The sequence below is a fragment of the Asterias amurensis genome, chromosome 20 (assembly GCF_032118995.1).
Source record: "Asterias amurensis chromosome 20, ASM3211899v1".
In the NCBI taxonomy this organism is placed as follows: Eukaryota; Metazoa; Echinodermata; class Asteroidea; order Forcipulatida; family Asteriidae; genus Asterias; species Asterias amurensis.
The window spans coordinates 3,356,130-3,375,607 of NC_092667.1; the positions used below are offsets into that span (position 1 = coordinate 3,356,130).

Genomic DNA, 19,478 nt, shown 5'->3' on the forward strand with positions numbered 1-19,478 from the left:
TCTACAAATCCTGTACATCTCTATTGAGGAAGATCATCAGGGTACATACAGGACATCTTTCTCACGCCGATGAAAAATGTCAAGTATGGCTCATAAAAACCTATAAAGTATTGAGGTACATGGAAGTACGCATCATTGATGTGGATCTGTGAATCTCAGCCATTATCATTTTCTGAATTCACTGTACATGCCTCACAGACGATACACTTACAATAGTAAGAAATTTCTTAAAGAGGTTTTCACAAAATCTCAAGACATATTCAATGCACTTGAGACATCAACAACGAGTTATTGAGAGTGATGTGGTGAGCATTTCATGGAAAAGCTATTGGCTGTTTAATGGTTTCCAGATGACCATCAAGAAATCTTAGGCTATTTAAAAAGAAAATATACACCGATGTAAGACAAGAAACCCTCCGGCGCAAGTGCGTACGCTAGGAGTAAGTAGTTAAGACAAGCTGTGCGTGAACTGTGTGTGAACCCTTTGCCTCATTTCAGCATCTTCATGTCGTTTGAGCAAGCTATTACATACAGGCACAACATGTCTTTGTTGGTAATCCCAAGAAAGCAGCAACAAAAACACAGAATAAGATTGGGTTGCTTGATGACCATCTTCAAATCCTCCCGTCCCCTGGACCCAATTTCATCGAGCTGCTTAAGCTCAAAAAGTAGCTAAGCATAACAAAATAATGCTTAGCAGAACATGCATACCAGTCAAAATACCATCTCACATGTAACATCTGTGACTGGTATCCTGCTAATTGCTGCTAAGCAGAAATGTTTTAATCAACATTTTCTGGTCGAATGCAAACAAAATGAAATCCTTCAAAGGGATTTTGCTTCAAAGATAAAGAGCATCAGAAAAATGTAAATTTCTAGTTGAGTATTTCAAGGGGCACAAAGACCAGGGGCCAGAAGCAAATGTAAATTTACGATGGAACTTCACAAAGGGCACCACAGCAAAAGCACAAGGCACCAACCACGGTAATTACTGTGGGTGACAAGGGTTATTTCGAGACCTGCCGTAAAAACTGAAATAAATAAACCATGATTACAGTCAAAGCACAAACTTTCCACGCAAAAATAACTATGGCTGATTTTCAAAACTGTTATGATTTTTGGTTTTATGATCAACTCCCTTGAATAAGCCATCAACAGAAATATGGCAGAAATATGTGTGGTCCCTGGACCAGTTGGGTATCATCCTACAACCAATAACTCAAATATATGTCAATTACAATACTGGGACCCTTCAAATCGTTAAGCATAAAAATATGGTCCATGTGTCAACGCTATGATCATGAACGCTGTAAACCACACCGTGCACCCCACACTATGGCTATGCGTATTATAGTCATTGATAATACCCTACCACCAGGCTGTGTTATATCCATGAAAACATATTCAATGAAGCGTATTTGTATGTGTGCACAGTGCAAAGGCTACGCCCCTGGACTTCGCTTCGTAGTGCTGTCTGCTAGTGTAGTAGACAGGGACGGTATGAGCCCTTGAGGGTATAATGTTCATCAGTGTGGCAAGCAGAAAGGGATGGTGGAGTGTAGATGACGCATGTGTATGAGACGTGGAATAAGTCTGACGCGATCTGCGCGGATCAGGGTGTGAACATTTCGAGCATGTGTGCATATCATTATCATTATATCTGTGGTTGTTGTTATAAGTATGTGTTTATTTAATGTTTCCAACACCCAATGGAACACAATCATCGTGTATTTTTAATTTGGACACAACAAAGAACAATATTCATATCATATTTCATATCTATCTTTAATGTTGTCCCAGGCTCAACCGAAACCTCTAACATATCAGGGGTCGATTTCACAAAGAACTTAGGACTAGTCGTAACTTAGGACTACATGTAGTCCTAACTGTCCTAACTTAGGATATTAAAAACTCAAGGCTGCCTTCCTAAGTTAGGACGATTAACTCGTCCTAACTCGAGATAAGACTAGTCCAAACTCTTTGTGAAATCCAGCCCAGGGCTTCTAGTAACAAACCACAAGAGAAACTGACTGGGAAAATTTCTAAATAGTTTTGGCTTGGGAAAAAGAAAAATTGACAAGAGCGGGACTTAAACCTGCAACCTCCAGATTAACCTACAAGCGCTCTACCAACTGAGCTATCTAGCCCTATGTTGGTTATTTCCCTATCAGATGCCATTCAACCTTAACTGCGACATGTAGCTAGGAATCACACTCAAGTTTACAATACAAGTAATTTAAATAGAGAAAATAATCGTGTATTTATTGGCAATACAGGAAGTGAAACGTTTTAATTTTGGTCCCAGTATCTTGTGACAAAACTATACATAATTTCATAACAATTCAATGGTATTTTTGTAAAACAAAAAAGTAGTTTTTACATTCAACATGAACATAATAAACTGTTTTCAAAGTGGTTTGTTATTCATCATGATGTTAAATTGCGCAAGTATCAATAGAAATTAGAAGCGAAACTGACGTCATCGTCGATATTTAACATTTACAAAATGTTTACAATGCTAAATGTGCAACTTAAACAAGTCTGGTAAATTTCTCTTCTTTTTTTTTAGGTGTGCAAGCATCGACTTTGGACTTGCTATACAATAAAAAAGAGTAAACACAGGGTGTGGAGTCCACTTATGTAGCTCTATTCGCAAATGGGAAAAAATACTGTCTAGCTCTACGAACTGGCTGGCTTTATTTGCCTGCGGATATATGCCCCGCTTTGCTATGCTTGGCCGACATACACCAAATTGATGAGTTTGTTTTGAGGCACATTCTGAAGGCAGGGACAGGAACTCTGTTTTTCCGCCTTCACGCTGTAGATATTAAATAAGCCTTTAATCTATAACGCCTGTACCAGTGTGAAGACCGTTCTCAAATTTTAAGTCCTATTAGACTTCCATCACCCCCCGAAACATTGTAACCTGACCGAGCCTAGACAACGTGGTACCGCATACTTATGACTATGATTTATTTCCTCTAGTCGGTCCTGCCAACAAAAATATCTGAAGTGCCAACAACGCCATAACGACCAGGAGCTCAAGAAATCGGTTTCTGATATCCAAAGACAACCAAAACATTTCACAAAGCAATTACAACTTGTTCGTTGCTAGCCATACCAGCAACCTGATATTTTTGTGGACTGCAGAACATGTTTTCTCTTCATTACAATTGTAGCTTGATTTAGTTGACCCTGAGCCAAGCTTGTGAAAAAAAAAACCAAAACAATGTTGTTTGTTCAGAAAATAGAAATACAAATCTTGCAGCATACTTCTGTATCCAGTGCTTAGGTACCCAAGTGGCATGTAGAGTTTTTTTAATTTTATGGAACCACGAGTATGTAAATAGTTTTATGAAGGCTAGGGTGGGTGTGTTTTATATTTACTTCAAACTTCCTTTAACTAAAGGCAATATTTACAACACCAATAACGTACATTGGTTAAATGTAGATTGTAGTAATGGCTATTTGGCTGTGCATGGAACTGAAACTTAACTCTGAAAAGTTTGAACTCTTCTCAATTGTAGAAACAGGGTGGAATTTTCTATATATCTTTTTAAGTTGACTTTTTTCGGATTTACATTTTGTTTTGTATTGAGTTGTTTTCAGAAGCGAACCTCTGATGTTTCAAGCCCGAAATGATAGACTTTTTATCACAGCCGCCATCTTGTTTATTCTCCATTAATTATGATCAATGTAACCAAACCGAGGCCGGAAGGGTAAAATGTGTACGTTGCTTGCTCATACCCTACAACTGTAAGTTATAATATTTCCCTACCATGAATTCAAGTGAAAAACATCTCGACTGTGTGTGCGCAGACATGCACACCTATGGTAATTGTATCACTGGATCTCATAGCGTGGCTAAAAAATCTTATGATAATCCACCCTCCCCATTGCGTATATCATAAACGCTAATTCTGTGCAAATCATGGCCGCGGCGTAAAACGCAGCCCGAAGGTACAGCGTCTAGTTTGGAAATCAGCAATGAATTTAATTAAATCAATCCATGAGAACCAAAGGGCATGGAATCATTAGATATACAGGGATGTTCAGAAAGTGTGACGCCACATAACAAGTCTTAGAGTCGGCTTGCCAAATATGAAAATATGCAAAATATCAAGATTGAGTCAGGCGATTTGGGGGGGAGTCAATACACAAAAAGGTTTTTATTTGCTTAGTCAGCAAGATTTGTTGGAGTCATTATTTAACTTTGCATATTTTAAAGTCGGTTGACAACAACCAAGAGATTTAAGAATAAATTCAAGAATTGATCAATTCTTGAGTAAGAAACAAACTTTGATTGAAAATGTATGAAATATTCTGTTTTTACTGTTTGAAATGAAAAACCAAACGAGAACTGACTGGGTTATTAATGATTCAGGATTGAGCAAAACAAATTGACTAGAGCAGGACTTGAACCACCGACCTTCAGATTAATGTGCCAGTGCTCTACCAACTGAGCTGTATCTAGCCCTATAGTGGCTTGCGCCGTTATCGCATGGGCACTCTGCTATCGATTTAAAATGGCCCCATATTATTTTTCATCACTTACTCTTTTATTCCCTTGTTAGTGATCGATACTTGATATAAGATCTGATATGGGTGAAGTCTTGTGAGATACTTCCGTTAGGGTTAGAGAAAGTTTATCCATGACAAATAAGTAAATACAGTTCTTTCTGAATATTGTTTTAGTATGAGTTGTTATAAATAATTTTACTTTCATAAAGACAGATGCATGCTTATTGTTTTTCTTTCATCTATAAGGAAAGCCCCTTCTAACAGAAAGAAGAAGAAACTGATTCACATACGTAGCTGGCAGCAAGACGTTCTGAAAGTGCACAATTACTGAAACTGTTTTGAGTGGGCGACTAAATGGCAGGATGTAAAGCAAAGAATTGTTTAAAAGATCCAAAGGAAATTAATGTGGAACTCGACTAAAGGTCGTCCATTAAAATGGTCATTTCTGGGGGATTTTTTTCCTTCACTTATTAAAAGGATCAGTGTCAATTTACGACTTGTGAGTTGACTTTCTTGTGTTGATCAAGATTTCATGCGGTATTGCCGATGAGGACATTTTAGCATTAGGGTTATAACAAGGCATATGTACTAGTTATGTACCACACTTTGACTGTAGTGTTGCGATAAGCAAGCAAATTAAACGATTCCTCATTCATGAAAACTTTAGCTGCAGTCATTACATTGGCTACCCATCCCAAAATGAGTTTGTTACAACATTTTAATATTGGTTTACAAATTCACAACCAGTCACCAGAATGCAATCCTGCATTTTGAGTTTAATTTCCTCAAGACCAAACCTCCAGTCAAGCTCAAACCCTTTTCGTCTTTGACTTCTCTACGAACCCAAAAGCTGGTGACAGAACCTTCACAGACACTGCAGCATGGCAACGAAACAGTCTACCCTGTTTGATCAAAATGCCAATTCAACCATCCAATTCAAGAAGATGATTAAAACATATCTCTTTCTACATTAATCAATTTGTTGCAGTAGATTTGACTATCAATTAATTAATATACTTTCTTCACTTGTATATTTTTTGTTAGCGCTGTAATTAAGCGTACTAAGTAGATTGCTTTATAATTACTATTATGATTATTATTATACAAGGAAATGGAAGGTTAACGTCAATTTGTATCACAAAAGACAGCAGCTGTTGCAACCATTGCAATTACGACTCTATTCAACATAATGCAGTCCCATTCCAAAAAGTTAGGGTCCCAACAGGAAACATTAGCTGATACTAAATCACATAATCTAGTTGAAGTTTGCGTACTTTGGTTGACAAGTAACACCCATCACTAATAGGAAGTACCGAAGGCAATTACTCATTACACAAAACTATTTATGATCAGTGAGAGCGGATAGAGCTGGTTTCCCCATTTCCTCAATTTCACAATAATAGACAAAACAATGGAAGGACTCCTGACCGAGAGACTAAACACCATCCAAAACATGTAACTGAATGTAAACAAAAGTCAAGAAATAAACCACAATGGAAACTGACTTGGCTTTAAATAAGTTGGGTTTGAACAAAGAACAATTTTATCTGAGGGGATTTGAACCAGGTACCTCTGGATTAACATACTGGTGCTCTACCATTTGACCTATCCAGCCCTAAGGCCAAACAAAATAAATGTTGTGTTAACGGTAACGGCCTGAAAAAATTCCAGGTAGGTAAGTAGGAAAATAATTTTTTTTTTTTTTTGTTAAGTTCTTGAATTTCGAGGTATTTGTTAATATTTTGAAACAAGTTTTGATATCGCCATGATTTTCGCAAAAATGCATTACACTGGTAAGTCGTGATAATATAAGTTATCACACAAGTTATCACACAAGCGCGAGTGGAATACAGAAAAATATAGCGCTTCTGCGTCCCATCCATATCCAATGAGGCCGAAGGCCGAGTTGAATATGGGTGGCAGACGCGCTATATTTTCCGTATTTCTAACAACTAAGCTAACCAGGCCTAATAAAGGCTTTTTCAATAACTTTATTCAGGGGCAACAGTCAGAAGCCATTTAACCTATAACTGCCATATATGGCCAGGGATCACACCCAAGTTTACAATTAGGAAGTTGTGCAAGATAATCTTGGTCATTTTGAAAAGAGAGAGAAACACTTCTTAAAAACCAAATCAACGAAATCAAGGGACTCGGTTTGAAATATTCAGCAGTCAAACTAATACTATGAACGTAACTATGGCATGTACGTGTAGAATTGTAACACAATGCATGGTGTATCTCCTAGTGGTTTAATCATGTCATACGGCACATCCTGTTTCTGTTGCTATTCAAACAACTTCACCGCATTAAAACAAAAGCATTTAGATAACCTAATTCAATAGATCTATGAACATCCTCGGCTTCCTTCCAAATCTCGATGCTGTTGATCGATGATCACTTAAGGACTGACCAAAACCCGTGTACCCCTTGAGTTAATATGATTAGCAAAGCCATACTGTTGGACCATTCTGCCCGGAAGTACTCATTTACTACAAGAATAAATATTCACACTACATACGGATAATCGACAAGCAGCCATTGGCAAGGTTTTTGGTTGTATTTCAACGCTGTATTTGCATCATCAATTGAGCGTCAACACTACAAGCCTTTCAGATCCACAGGGAAAAATCAATAGTCTAAAACTCACTGCAATTTTCATCTACCTCAACAAATCAAAATGTCAAAGCAATTTATTACATTCCGTTATTTTGTTTCCTTCTTTAGAATAGTGACACTCAAAGTGAGCAGCCCTGATACTTCACAGAGGCATCGAAGGCGATTGCCTCCATGCCCCCTGTTCATTGCCTTGGTGCCCTTGAAATGCTATAGTATAAATTTGCAATTTACCCATAGAGTGCCCTTTACCAAGGAGAAAATGCCTTGGTGCCCTTGTCCTTTCCAAAATGAAGCATACAGGCCCCGAGTGTGTTTCACACGAATTGAGTCTTCCGTGTCAGAAGGCCCGCACCAAATAAAAAGCGGTGTGAAACAACTGATAAAGCAGGTGATGAGTTCAAGCTATAGCCTCGCCCTCGATTTATTATTTGTACAGAGTGAAAGGTAAAAGAAAATAGCCTTTGGCGAAAATCTAACCGCACATAGAAAATAAAATTGCGACTCTGACTAAAGAATCATTGCAGGTAATATAAAACGGAGAAATTTAATTCTTCTTAAAGGTCACAGGCAGAAACAACCTTTAAGGTTTTAGTCAAAAACATTTGCTCCATCAATGGGCCATGCTTTCAGACACAACAATTTAAACTGAATGTTTCAGAAGCTGACGGACCAGTAATATGAAAAGCTTACTAGTCCTGTTAGCTTAGTCACTAAAATAAATGTTAAGGGCAAACCCTGGCAATAATATATAAAAAAATGAACTTGAACTACATTGGGGGAGGGGGGCATACACTTTTATACAAAAAAAAGTTCAATGAAAGAACTGAAAAAATATTAGCATAGATATACCAGGACCAGGAGGTGTAATTTAACTACCCTGCATTTCACACACAGTGAGTCACCCACGACCTTCATTACAATACTGCTGTCATCCTTACAAAAACTAACTCAACCTTGACAAACAGGTTTATTTATACATGTCCTACAACTATTGCATCAGTAAATGTATGTACGCAGTGCATACATTGAATGCCCATGTTCACTTCAAAGTGCATGCATAATTTGTCATCATAAAGTGTAGTTTTAAACACGCATGGGCGTCAGATTCCATGCACATTTATGGGTACTTCATGTACAAACAATAACACTACCCGTACATTTACAAAGTGTTCCTGCTTCATTACATCACCTGAACTTGTACTTGAGTATCATTTATCAACCCATCTAATAGAAGTGTATGCTACGAAGAGTAAGTTTCATAAACATCCATCAAACTCCAACAATCCCACACACAATTGCAATCGTAATGTTAAAACCTTTCAAACTGAGAATAGAAAAAAAATTATGCAGACCTAAAAAATTACATGATGGTCTCATTAAACGAATGTTTCCACAGCAACTGCCTTTCATACTGGATACTTTTTATCAAGGTTTGAAACAAGCTGCTCAAGCCTACCCTGACATTCCTTGCCCATCTATCTTCACAGTCAGGAATTGAACTGTGAGGGAATTAGTATGCAGGGTTTAGGGTTAATCAGTTGCAACAAATCCATCATCGGGGAGGCTACAGCAATTTGATGGCAGAATCCCTGGTATGCCATGGAGAACGATTTCCCTTGTATACATGTAGCAGAGCAAAATGCCACACAAAATGTACTAGTTGCAACTCAAATATCACAATTTGCTGTTCAATTATTAGCATTTAGTGTGCACAAAATGTTTGCAGTCTCAATTTTTTGCCATGGACGAAATTGTTCCCTGTATGCTGACTCATGAACAGTGAGCACCCACTTTGTGTGTAGTATGGCCCCTCTCGCATCAATACCCTCTCACGCCCAACCCAACAAAATCAGGGCCCAATTTCATGGGGCTGCTTAAGCAGAAGATATCGCTTAACAATTCCGAGGCAGTGCTCAGCAGAAATGAGCAGGCTACCAGTCACAAATTGCACACATGACATGGCCTTTTGGCTGGTAACCTTGATCTGGTAAGCATAATGTTGCTGTGCTTAGCTGCTTTATGTGCTTAAGAGGCTCTATGAAATTGGGTCTCTAATACCGAGGTGTCAAGGAAGATGATTGTTGGCTGGGCGAAATTATGATGAAATCATAACTCCCGACGTGGATGGTTAGAAAATAATTAATAAATTTTCAGGGTCTTTGGGGGGATTGGATGTCCATCTTCACTTCTTCTTTTGAGAAGATGTGTGAACAATAAGACAGTGGTCAGCTAACTAAACACATCAGGTAATGTTACAAATAAACTAGCTGTCTTTTTAAAGGTGAGATGTACGCAGTGAAATGGATACGTCAAGGTACAGTCACAACCAGACAGAGGGGCATCGTATAACAAGTGTAGAATTACGGCAAAATGCCAAGAAAAATGTTTGATCGAATCACGAAGCTCTCAAAATAATATTAAGGGGAGCTACCTTTATCTCCTGATAATAAAAACAAGTGTGTAATTAGTGATTTAGGAAATGACTTGGACAGCGAGGTATACTTGAGCGCTCTAGCAATATTGATGTTTTGTGAGAAGTCACAGTGGGTTTTCAGTGCGAGACAAAATAGCACAAAAGCAATTACGTCAAGTGCCCACGTTTTTTATCTTCACTTCTGGCGCCTTTGATATTTTTTTAGATTCTCTATAGATTCTATGAATCCTTAATTCAGAGGGGAAAAATCACTGCATAGGCCTAAATCAGAGGTTTGTCATTTTTACGAAACTTCACTAAAACAAAGCATCTTCTGAACGGTATGGGATAAAACACGTGGAATAATTGGGGGGGGGGGGGTACCAATGATTAGATCCAGGGAATTCCTAAGTGAAATTTATTTACCATTTCCTTGAAATTGGTAATATTGATTAAAGTTTAAAGGTACGATCACAGATGTTTTTTTTATCAACAAAATGTTGATTTACATTCCAAGTTGTCGATAAAGATACCTGTAAGTTCAGCTGAATAAGATTCTACTTGTTGAGCCAAAAAAATGTCATGGTGTTTTCGTCAAAAAACATAAAACCTATTCAAGTTTAGCGACGGAATCTCTAGCCTTTAGCATTTACAAACGTACACCACCTAATCAATGGGGGCATTTCAGACAAAATAATTTGCAGGCTGCTTACTAAGCTAAACGCTTACTACCGTCACCATCTTAACAACAAGTAAGCTTTCCAATTGATATTACTTTTTTTTACAATGACCAACTGTCAAATGAGTTTGTGCCTTCAAACTGCAGTGTTCTCTGTCACCGTCCCTGAATTGAATGTTCTGATTAAGAAAATCTCAAAAATAATACTTACTTCTCGTCTGCTTCTTTGTATCTCTTGTTGGATCTAGCCAAGTCTAGAATAAAAAAATTAAAAGAAAGGGAGGAGAATACATGTAAATATTGTTAGTTGGCAATAGGGAACTTTTCAAAAATGTTGGGCGATCTTAGTGTGAATAGAGTAGAGTAAAAAAGCGCTATACTCTTTGGTGTCATGGACTAAGAATATTATATTTGATCCTTCATCATATTATACAAATATTGACTGCAGTCAATATTTGTTTTATAACACCCCAAACATTTCTAAATACTGTACTGTTATTATTAAGTTACAGACCTGAATGCTACAATTCACGGACGACGCGAATACAGATTGCAAACACTTTTACTTACTGTGTTGCATGTAGTGTCGTGCAATCCGAAGTGGTTACAGACTATTAATTTATCATCCCAGTATACGCAATGGACGTCTGGGTACTGCACGCCATGTGCTAGTCTGTTGGACTAGCACATGGCAAACCGACGCTCTATCACACGGCCGTCGTCTGGAAAAACTAAGACATGTCATGTGACGCGCTCTAAACCAATGAGCAGGCAGAATACTTGCAAGGGGTGTTATAAATATGGATATCATCTTGCACACTTACCCTTGCATCCTGGTTATCTTTGTAGACCAGACCAAAGTAGTCCTTTTCCATAAGGTCTAGATGCTGGCATACCTTGTCTAAGATGGCTTGCCCCTTGCAACGTTTCTGCAGAAAATAAAACAATGGTAGTTCCACACTTAAATCCAAAGTATTCAATAATCCATTATTATTATCAACTACATGTAACAGCTTACAATCATCAATAAAGTTAATTAAAAGTTCTCTCTGATTTAATTGTCTTGTAAAATCAATTCTGGTTCAGTAAATATTTTGAACTTTAAGCTCACAGTCACATGGTTTTAAACCCCAAATTAAAGTCCTGCTCAGCCATGATTTTAATTAAAACTGCTAGAAGAAAAAAATGTATAGTGAGGTTTATCATAGTCCTAACGAATAGAAAGATTAGGCATATTGGAGGCCTTCGTGGGAGAGTGCTCGTGGGGCAAGCGGTGCTCTGTACCCCACGAGCCTGCACTGAGGTGACGGTCCGATATACACTACACCTTGTAAAATTACACACTGACCATAATGAAAACGTCCATATAAAGTATTAAAGCCCATCCTTATTTTTGTTATGTCCGCGCTGCTTTGCTTAGCTTTACTTATAGCTGTCTTGTGAATTTTTGCCAATCTTGACCTACGTATTGATGGAGATGGTTGACCTGGAAGACTTAAGTCTTTTGCCTGATCAATATGTATCAAATTGTATGTCAAATCCACAATCCGTCCACTTACAGTATATTAAAAAAGAGGAATCATTTGACAAAATGCACCAATTTACATCGGGGGGGGGGGGGGGGGGGGAAGTCCACAAGACGCCAGCTTGTAAATAATTTTTATGTATGGCCAGAATTTAAATGAGAAAAAAAATGCCTACCATGTGTAACGTTTGAACAAGCACGAATCTCATTTGTATACTCAGCAGAGTTGAAGGATATTTATTAGACTCAAAGTCAACATTTGAACGAAAACGCACGACTGCTGGACATCATACGAGTTTACTTGCGGATATAAAATCACATTCCCGCATTGAGCCAAGATGCAATGTAAATAAGGAAATAAAATGGAAACATACATTCATGCCTGTATGCATCGTTTTAAAGACAGCGGACACTATTGGCAATTGTCAAAGACCAGTCTTCTCACTTGCTGTATCTCATCATATGCATGAAATAACGAACCTGTGAAAATTTGAGCTCAATCGGTCATCGAAATTGCGAGATAATAATGAAAGAAAAAACACCCTTGTCACACAAAGTTGTGTGCTTTCTGATGCTTGATTTTGAGACCTCAGTTTCTAAATCTGAGGTCTCGAAATCAAATTCGAGGAAAATTACTTCTTTCTCGAAAACTATGTTACCTCAGAGGGAGCCGTTTCTCACAATGTTTTATACTATCAACCTCTCCCCATTACTCGTCACCAAGTACGGTTTTATGCTAGTAATTATTTTGAGTAATTACCAATAGTGCCCACTGCCTTTAAAAGGGCAAGGGCACCCTACATAGTATTGTAAATTTCTACAGGAGCATTTCAAGAGCACCAAGGCAATGACCAGCGAGCATGGAGGCAATCGCCTGGTATTTTTAAGATTTGGAACACCTAACTTAAGTCTAAAAAGTTCTGACTAAACCAACGCCACACAATTCTACCAGCAATTTACACCTATCAGACCAATGCAGTGAAAAACCTTGGACCTTATACCAATTTGTCAAAACCCTGGTCTAATGTGACAAGGTTATCGATGACCAAAAGGCATGGAGCAAATTTAGGTTATATCACATTGGAAGGGCCTGACAATGCCAGCACTGGTAATAATCTGACCTTTTCAATCGCAGTCCGCTTGAGTGATTTTAATCTCTTGTCTGTACCAGACAGGTCTCATTTTTCACGTATTCTATTACTCAAGCTCGTGACACGAGTTAATCTCAGCAGTTTAAGTGGACATGTTCTAATCTAGCAAACAAAGCTCGTTCAAAAACAGCATCACACAAACGAGTGCACCATCTCATGTGTTCAAATATTAAGTTGGCTGTAAGTTTCAAACAATTACTGGTGGTGTCACCAAATGGCCTTGGTAAAGTTCTTTTACTGAACAAAAATTTGAATACAATCTTTCTGCGCTGAATTTAGAATAGTGACAAGTATGAAAACAAAAACTAATGTGCCTACCCTATTTAAAGCCATTATACACTTTCGGTAAACAGTATTGTCCAAGTCCCACACTTCGTGTATCACAACTTATATATAAAATAACAATCCTGTGGAAATTTAGGCTCAATCGGACATCGGAGTCGGGAGAAAATAACGGGAAAACCCACTCCTGTTTTCGCGCGTTTCGCCGTGTCATGACATGTGTTTATAACAAATCCGTAATTCTCGTTAACGAGAATTTATATTGTTTTACCGTTTTCTCAAAAAGTAAAGCATTTCATGGACTAATATTTCAAGAGAAGTCTTTCACCATTACCTTCTGTAAACCCTGTAAATTATTTGTAAATCTGTGAACTTTTTCTTTTTTTTCTGTACCGAAAGGGTCCAATGGCTTTAACTGGATTGTTTATCATAACTACTTCAGAACACATCCAATTGAAAACATGGAGGAATGTGGCAGCTCTGACTGTGCCAACATCCGTTTCCCTTTTGTAGGATTGTTTAAAAGCAATGTGTATTGTTTTTTTTTAATGTACTTTGTATTTTATTGTTTGTACTGATATCATTTTGATCTCTTTCTGAGTTTCCTCTTATGAATAGGCCTACATTATTTAAGAGCAGTATTTAAAAAAAAAATTCAAAATATCATTTCCAAACAACCAATCTTGAACAAACAGGATAATTGAGAGTCAAGAACTTGACATGCTTTGAATTCTGCAGGAATTTTGTAGTCTGTGTTTATGCAAACAAATTCAAAAGGAAATTTGAAAACAAATTAACAGTGGCCTTCAGATTATGGTTTATAGAACAAAAATTCTGGAGTCAAATTACAGTCAACACGAGACAAATTCATAGCAAGATAAAATTGTTGTCCCCATCAAACCCAGTCAAAGAAAATGTTGCTTCACTGATGCACTGGAAGTCTAGCATAGAAGCCTTCAAACAACAACAACAATTTATCTGTAGGCCTACTTAGTGACCACATGTGTTTAGTACCCAGTGCTGTCTAGCATACACAGGCTGGAGTATACAGTGCATAATATAATATAATTAGCTTTGATGAGAGCGTCCCTGATCTATGTGAACAACACATACACGATGACAGATGCTCCATAATATAGTTTGTTCACCCTACTAGGTTCTTGGTTTAGTCATTCTGGTTTAAACACAGTCTAATTTGTCAATTCCTAATTACAATGTTCTTCCCAATTGGATTTATTATGTGATAATGAGTAGAGTATACATTCAATCAATGAAATTATAAGCAGTGCTATGGAATTAGGGATGGACTTTTCATTCAAACCACAACAAGAATTTGGGTCTTTCTTCTTTTGTGTTTACAAAGCAATTGTGCAAACGAAAAAGTTTGCAAGTTTGCATGTCTACATTAATTAAAAACAAACACTGACGTTGAAATGAAAAATGATCCTGAGGGATAACAAATTTTCTAATGAACCAGTGCATATAAACACATCAGAATGAACAAACACAGGTCTGTATTCTCCGTTTAAAAAAGTACAAGGGCACCAAGGCATTTTTTCCTCTGTAATGGGCAACCTATGAGGAAATTGTAAATTTCTACAGAATCATCTTACGGGCACCGAGGCAATGAACATACGACTGTGTTGCCTCTGTGTAGTATCAGGCCTGCAAAAAACAAAAGAGTCAAATCTGATCTTTTGTGGCACATTGTAATACACTGAGCAAGTCTCTCAAAATATTCAAACATCTTGGGGAAACTTCGACTCCTCAAACGCTTGAAGAAAATCTAATGGCCCACTTCACTGGGTCCAAACGTTCAAATACATGATGCAAGACTTGCACCGACTACTGAGTGATGAAGCAAAATGGACACACCATTGAGCATGTAAGGTGCCAGCTCTAATATAAAGACGCTTGGTTTTTTTGTCATTGTGGATTATCTATGAGTCACCCTATTCTGTTTGTGTCTCTCTATACCACTTAATCTTCAATCATGTCCTGGATTCATTAAAAAGATGTATGTTTGTAGTGCATACATGTGCCTACAGCATATGTGTGCTATCTTCTACCTTTGTTTGTCCACTGGCCTAATAAAATACTCCTCAGCTGTGTGTTGTACAGTATTAAGTAAATACCCTCATATAAAATGTACAGTTTTAGAATGTGTGCAATACGTGCTACCATCAGGTATTTCATCATAATAATTTGGTTGTACAATTTCTTTTTCTCACAGTATATTAATTCTAGTGTTCCACATTAACTCTAAATATATTATAAAACATTTAACACCAGAAATACTACAAAAGGAAAAATTACAAAAATAAATTGTTTGTTGAATTTGTCTTTTTAAAAACAAAAAGACTTTTGTACCACTTTGGATACGTAGTGTTCTAAAATATTTATATTCCCCCAATTTAACGGAATGAAAATCTCAATTCAGTTCACTTGTGTATCAACCCAAATGTAGTTCAAGGTTCAACAAAAAGCAAAAATCATCAATAGTTTTAAGGCAAGCCCGCCAACACGACGCATCATTATTAATGTAGACAACATCTGCGTAAATTCCAGTCATGTTCAATATGCCACATAAAAACTCAAGGCAAATATTGTAAATTACATTTGATGGTACACAGCAAAATAAAAAATCTAGACTGCAGCTGGAGTCGTGTTTGTTATTTACCCAAGAGTCTGAGCAAGCTGTATATGCAAATGGGTCAAGGTTTTAAAAACAGTCTTTTGTTGTGCACAGCATAGGAGCAGCATAGGCATAATTGACACCATGTACACACATGTGTACATTGGATATGAGCAAACATTGTAATGTGCATGGAACAGTCCACCAATAAGAGCTGCTTAAGAATTTGGTTTATGTCAACAAGTCTTCCAATATGGAGTCCATTTTTAAGGTGTGTCTGGAGAGATTGTTGACTGGTTTCATTCACACATGGATCTTATCTAAGCCTTTAATCATTCGGACAGAATGTGAAACTTACAAATTGTCAAATAATTGCTAAATTGCACACCCACACTTCATACAGAAAAACCCTACACTAATGAGAAAACCAGGAGTTTCTATCTGACAGGGCTATGGGATATGTTCAACTCTCTAAAACAGCTAGAAACATTCCAAACGTGTGTGGTTTGAAATGAATGTGGTGTTAAATAACTTTTGTGCTTAGTGAGACAGCTAGGCACCTAGAAATATCAGAAACACAAATGGTGCATTGATGTGGCCAATTTCACTGACTGAAGTTATGTCCACATTGTATTCAACTTCATATCACGCTTTGAAAGTTGTCACAAATTTTGACTGACAGTGTGACATACAGCTATTGTACTTTTGAGTTTTGGCTCCAACTTTGAGAACTTGCACTTCTGTACAAGACTTTTAACTGTTATGAATGGGGAAGGTTCAGCTTTGTTTGGTAACGAGCACTTCACTCCAGATCTAAATGGGACCATTTTGTGGGGAACAATAGAAAAGAACAGGGGCACCATGGCTAAGCTAAACCTTACAATAGCTTGATGGTGGTTTCTCCTGAGAAGAATGACAAGTAATTGTAATAGTGAATTCTCCACACTAGTGTTCCCAAATCCACTGGCTTTGCAAAGGACCAGAGGGCCCAAGCAATTTCACAAAGCTGTTAAGCAGAAAATACTGCTTGGCAAACTTCTTGCTAAGCAAAAAATGAGTTGAGCACCAGTTGCAAAAAAGGCAACTTTATGGAATTGTGGCTGGAAACCAGTTTCTGATAAGCAAGAGCCTTCTTTGCTTAGAAAGTTTGACTCACCTCTACATCGCATTCAAACTTGGTGTCATCTAGCAACAATATAGTGACTCTCTGCATTTTGCCAGAGTTAGACGCAGTCCGTTCAGGGGAATTGGAAGTGGGTCTTGTTCTCTTGGGCTGCTGCTGTCTACCTGTTGGTTGTGCAGGCTGCCTTTCACTGGCTTCCTGTATAAATTAAACAATAACGTATCGCAAACATCTTTACAACATGAAATATCAATAAAATCTCTAACCTTATTTTGCAAACGAAACACTTCCATAATAAAAGAACAAATGGTGCAAACCCTAACCCATGTCTTTGTTGACATATTATGTCAGGCCTCGGACTTCACTCAGTCTTTAAGTTAGGGACACAGCAACTTTCCTTCGATAAGGAGCCCTCTATGAGGAAAATGTTAATTTGTATTGGAACTTTCCAATGTGCACTCACATTCAAGTCCTGTTTTATGTTATCAATATCAGTCATGGTTTTTCTCTTCAAATTTGTAAGAAACTTCATTTAAATTGTTCAACTTCTGTTCTAAGCACCCTTTGTTAAGCAAAAGTAATAATAAATTGTATGTTTAAAAAAATATGTTTAGGAGCCTAAGATACGTTTGATATTACTTTACCAAACGGCTCCATCTTGTCAATTGCATCCGGTTGGAAAATAGTCATGTGGGTTAACATGACAGCTGTTCATAACGTTGCCTTAGTATTCAGCACATAGCAACCTTCATGTTGTAAGCTACATAAATAACTATCTCTTTACCCAGGCCAGAATCTTACAGTAGCACGTGTGCTTGAGGTAATGGTAGATCATGAGTACATTGTAAGTACAACACACATCAATGAAAACTCCATTATGTGTCGGCCTTAAACGTATGCAAATGTATGGCTTCAGGGCAAGGACTCTATTGGTTACTCCAGTAGTACACAGTGTTTACAACACATTCAGACCATTAATATCTGAGCAATAAAACAAACCTTTGCTATACAGTGAACATCAGGAATAAATTTCAAAAGGAAAAATAAACGGGGACCAGTACAAAACATTACTCATCACTTGTTGTCTCGGCCAGTAACCCTTTTCATGGGAGTAGAATTGCTTTGTGCTTTCAGCTCAGGGCCAAATCAAATTGAGCAGCCAGTCAATGATGACACAGGTGATATTGGCTGGACACCTTTGTCTGGTAAGGCAAATGGATTTGTGCTTAGCTACTATTTGAGCATAAGCAATTGTATAAAATTGAGTCTGAAGTTTCACAAAACCATCGAGGCCACTACCTTCAATATATGAAGCGTACTCAGCCTTGATAACAACTAAACTTTTTCTATCAACATTCCAACTGCTGTAATGTGACAAAAAACAGCCTTTCCTCATAAGAAGTTATGTCACACACAAAAAATTTGACTCCCATAAATGGCCGACCACGTTAGTTGGCACAGTAAAAGGAAAACCCTGCAACTTTGAGGCATGTTAGTGTGGATCATTGTATTCTACTTACAACATCTTTCGTCCCATATGCATTTTATAAAAAAGGGTTACAAACGCTTTTTATTGACCAACTCGTCCGATCCAAGGCAATGTGTTCCTTTAAGCAGCTCTATGAAGTTGGGGCCCAATTACAATAAACACATAGCTAGGACTTTCTGGAAACGAGTGAACGTCACTGTAAGTAATTTTGTTGAGCAACGTTGAACACAATCTGGTTCTACTTACTTGTGAAGTTTGCTGATCTGTTGGATCTTGATCTGATGGTATATCCTTTTTACTCTCGGAAAAATCCTGGCTCATCTTTGGTCATGCAAACTGAACAAGAATTCACAGAAGAAAAAATCATTAAAAGGAGTGCACTCAGCTGATTGTGCAGTCATGGGGAAAAGTTAATCCTAGTATCTAAAGTACCTTACATAAAAGGGGGTCTCACTCACTCTAAAACTTGTTAATAAGAACTTGTCTGGGCATGTATGCCAGTTCATTGATAGGTCTAGACACCCATCTCCACTACCTACATGTAAGCCTTGGAATCATGCATTATAAGGCACTGCACTGTGGGAATTAAATTTAGGAAGAAGACGGCATGGGTGCTTGCATGTACAAAGTATATTGGATTGAGGCAATGTTTGAAGACAAATCACAAGTTTTGCATGAACGTTTTTATTTGCTTAGATTTTGAGAGGAGATTGGTTATGTATTTCATTATCATGAAAGTCTTCTAATCTAACCATCATACTAGATGTAACCAATCCCCCCCCCCAAAAAAAAACTTATTTGTCAGCGAGGGTCTCTCTATACCCCCTTAGACTTTGTACACACTGTTTACAAATCTAATCCAAAACTCCCATCCAACAATTCACTGCGCGCACGATCCTAATGAGGCTTATTACAGTTAACAAAGTCCTACTTTAAATCCATTCCTTCCTTACAATACAAACTGGTCTTCAGACTCGCTACCACTCACAATCTGGCTGGCAAATCACCATCCAATCCAATTCTTACCAAACTACATTGCTG

The 19,478-nt window shown here is 37.7% G+C and overlaps 1 protein-coding gene across 8 annotated transcripts in view; it reads right to left on the minus strand.

Annotated features, from left to right (window-relative positions):
* LOC139952615 (protein 4.1-like) overlaps nt 1-19,478 on the minus strand; it is a 69,957-nt gene that overhangs the window by 48,000 nt on the left and 2,479 nt on the right. For all 8 annotated transcript variants that reach the window (XM_071951812.1, XM_071951811.1, XM_071951810.1 and 5 more), the window contains exons 2-5: nt 18,684-18,773; nt 16,982-17,146; nt 11,057-11,161; nt 10,444-10,486 (exon numbers count right to left, since the gene is read on the minus strand). In XM_071951812.1, the coding sequence (XP_071807913.1) occupies nt 10,444-10,486; nt 11,057-11,161; nt 16,982-17,146; nt 18,684-18,758 (388 nt within the window). In that variant the 5' untranslated portion in view covers nt 18,759-18,773. The remainder of the gene's footprint in view (nt 1-10,443; nt 10,487-11,056; nt 11,162-16,981; nt 17,147-18,683; nt 18,774-19,478) is intronic.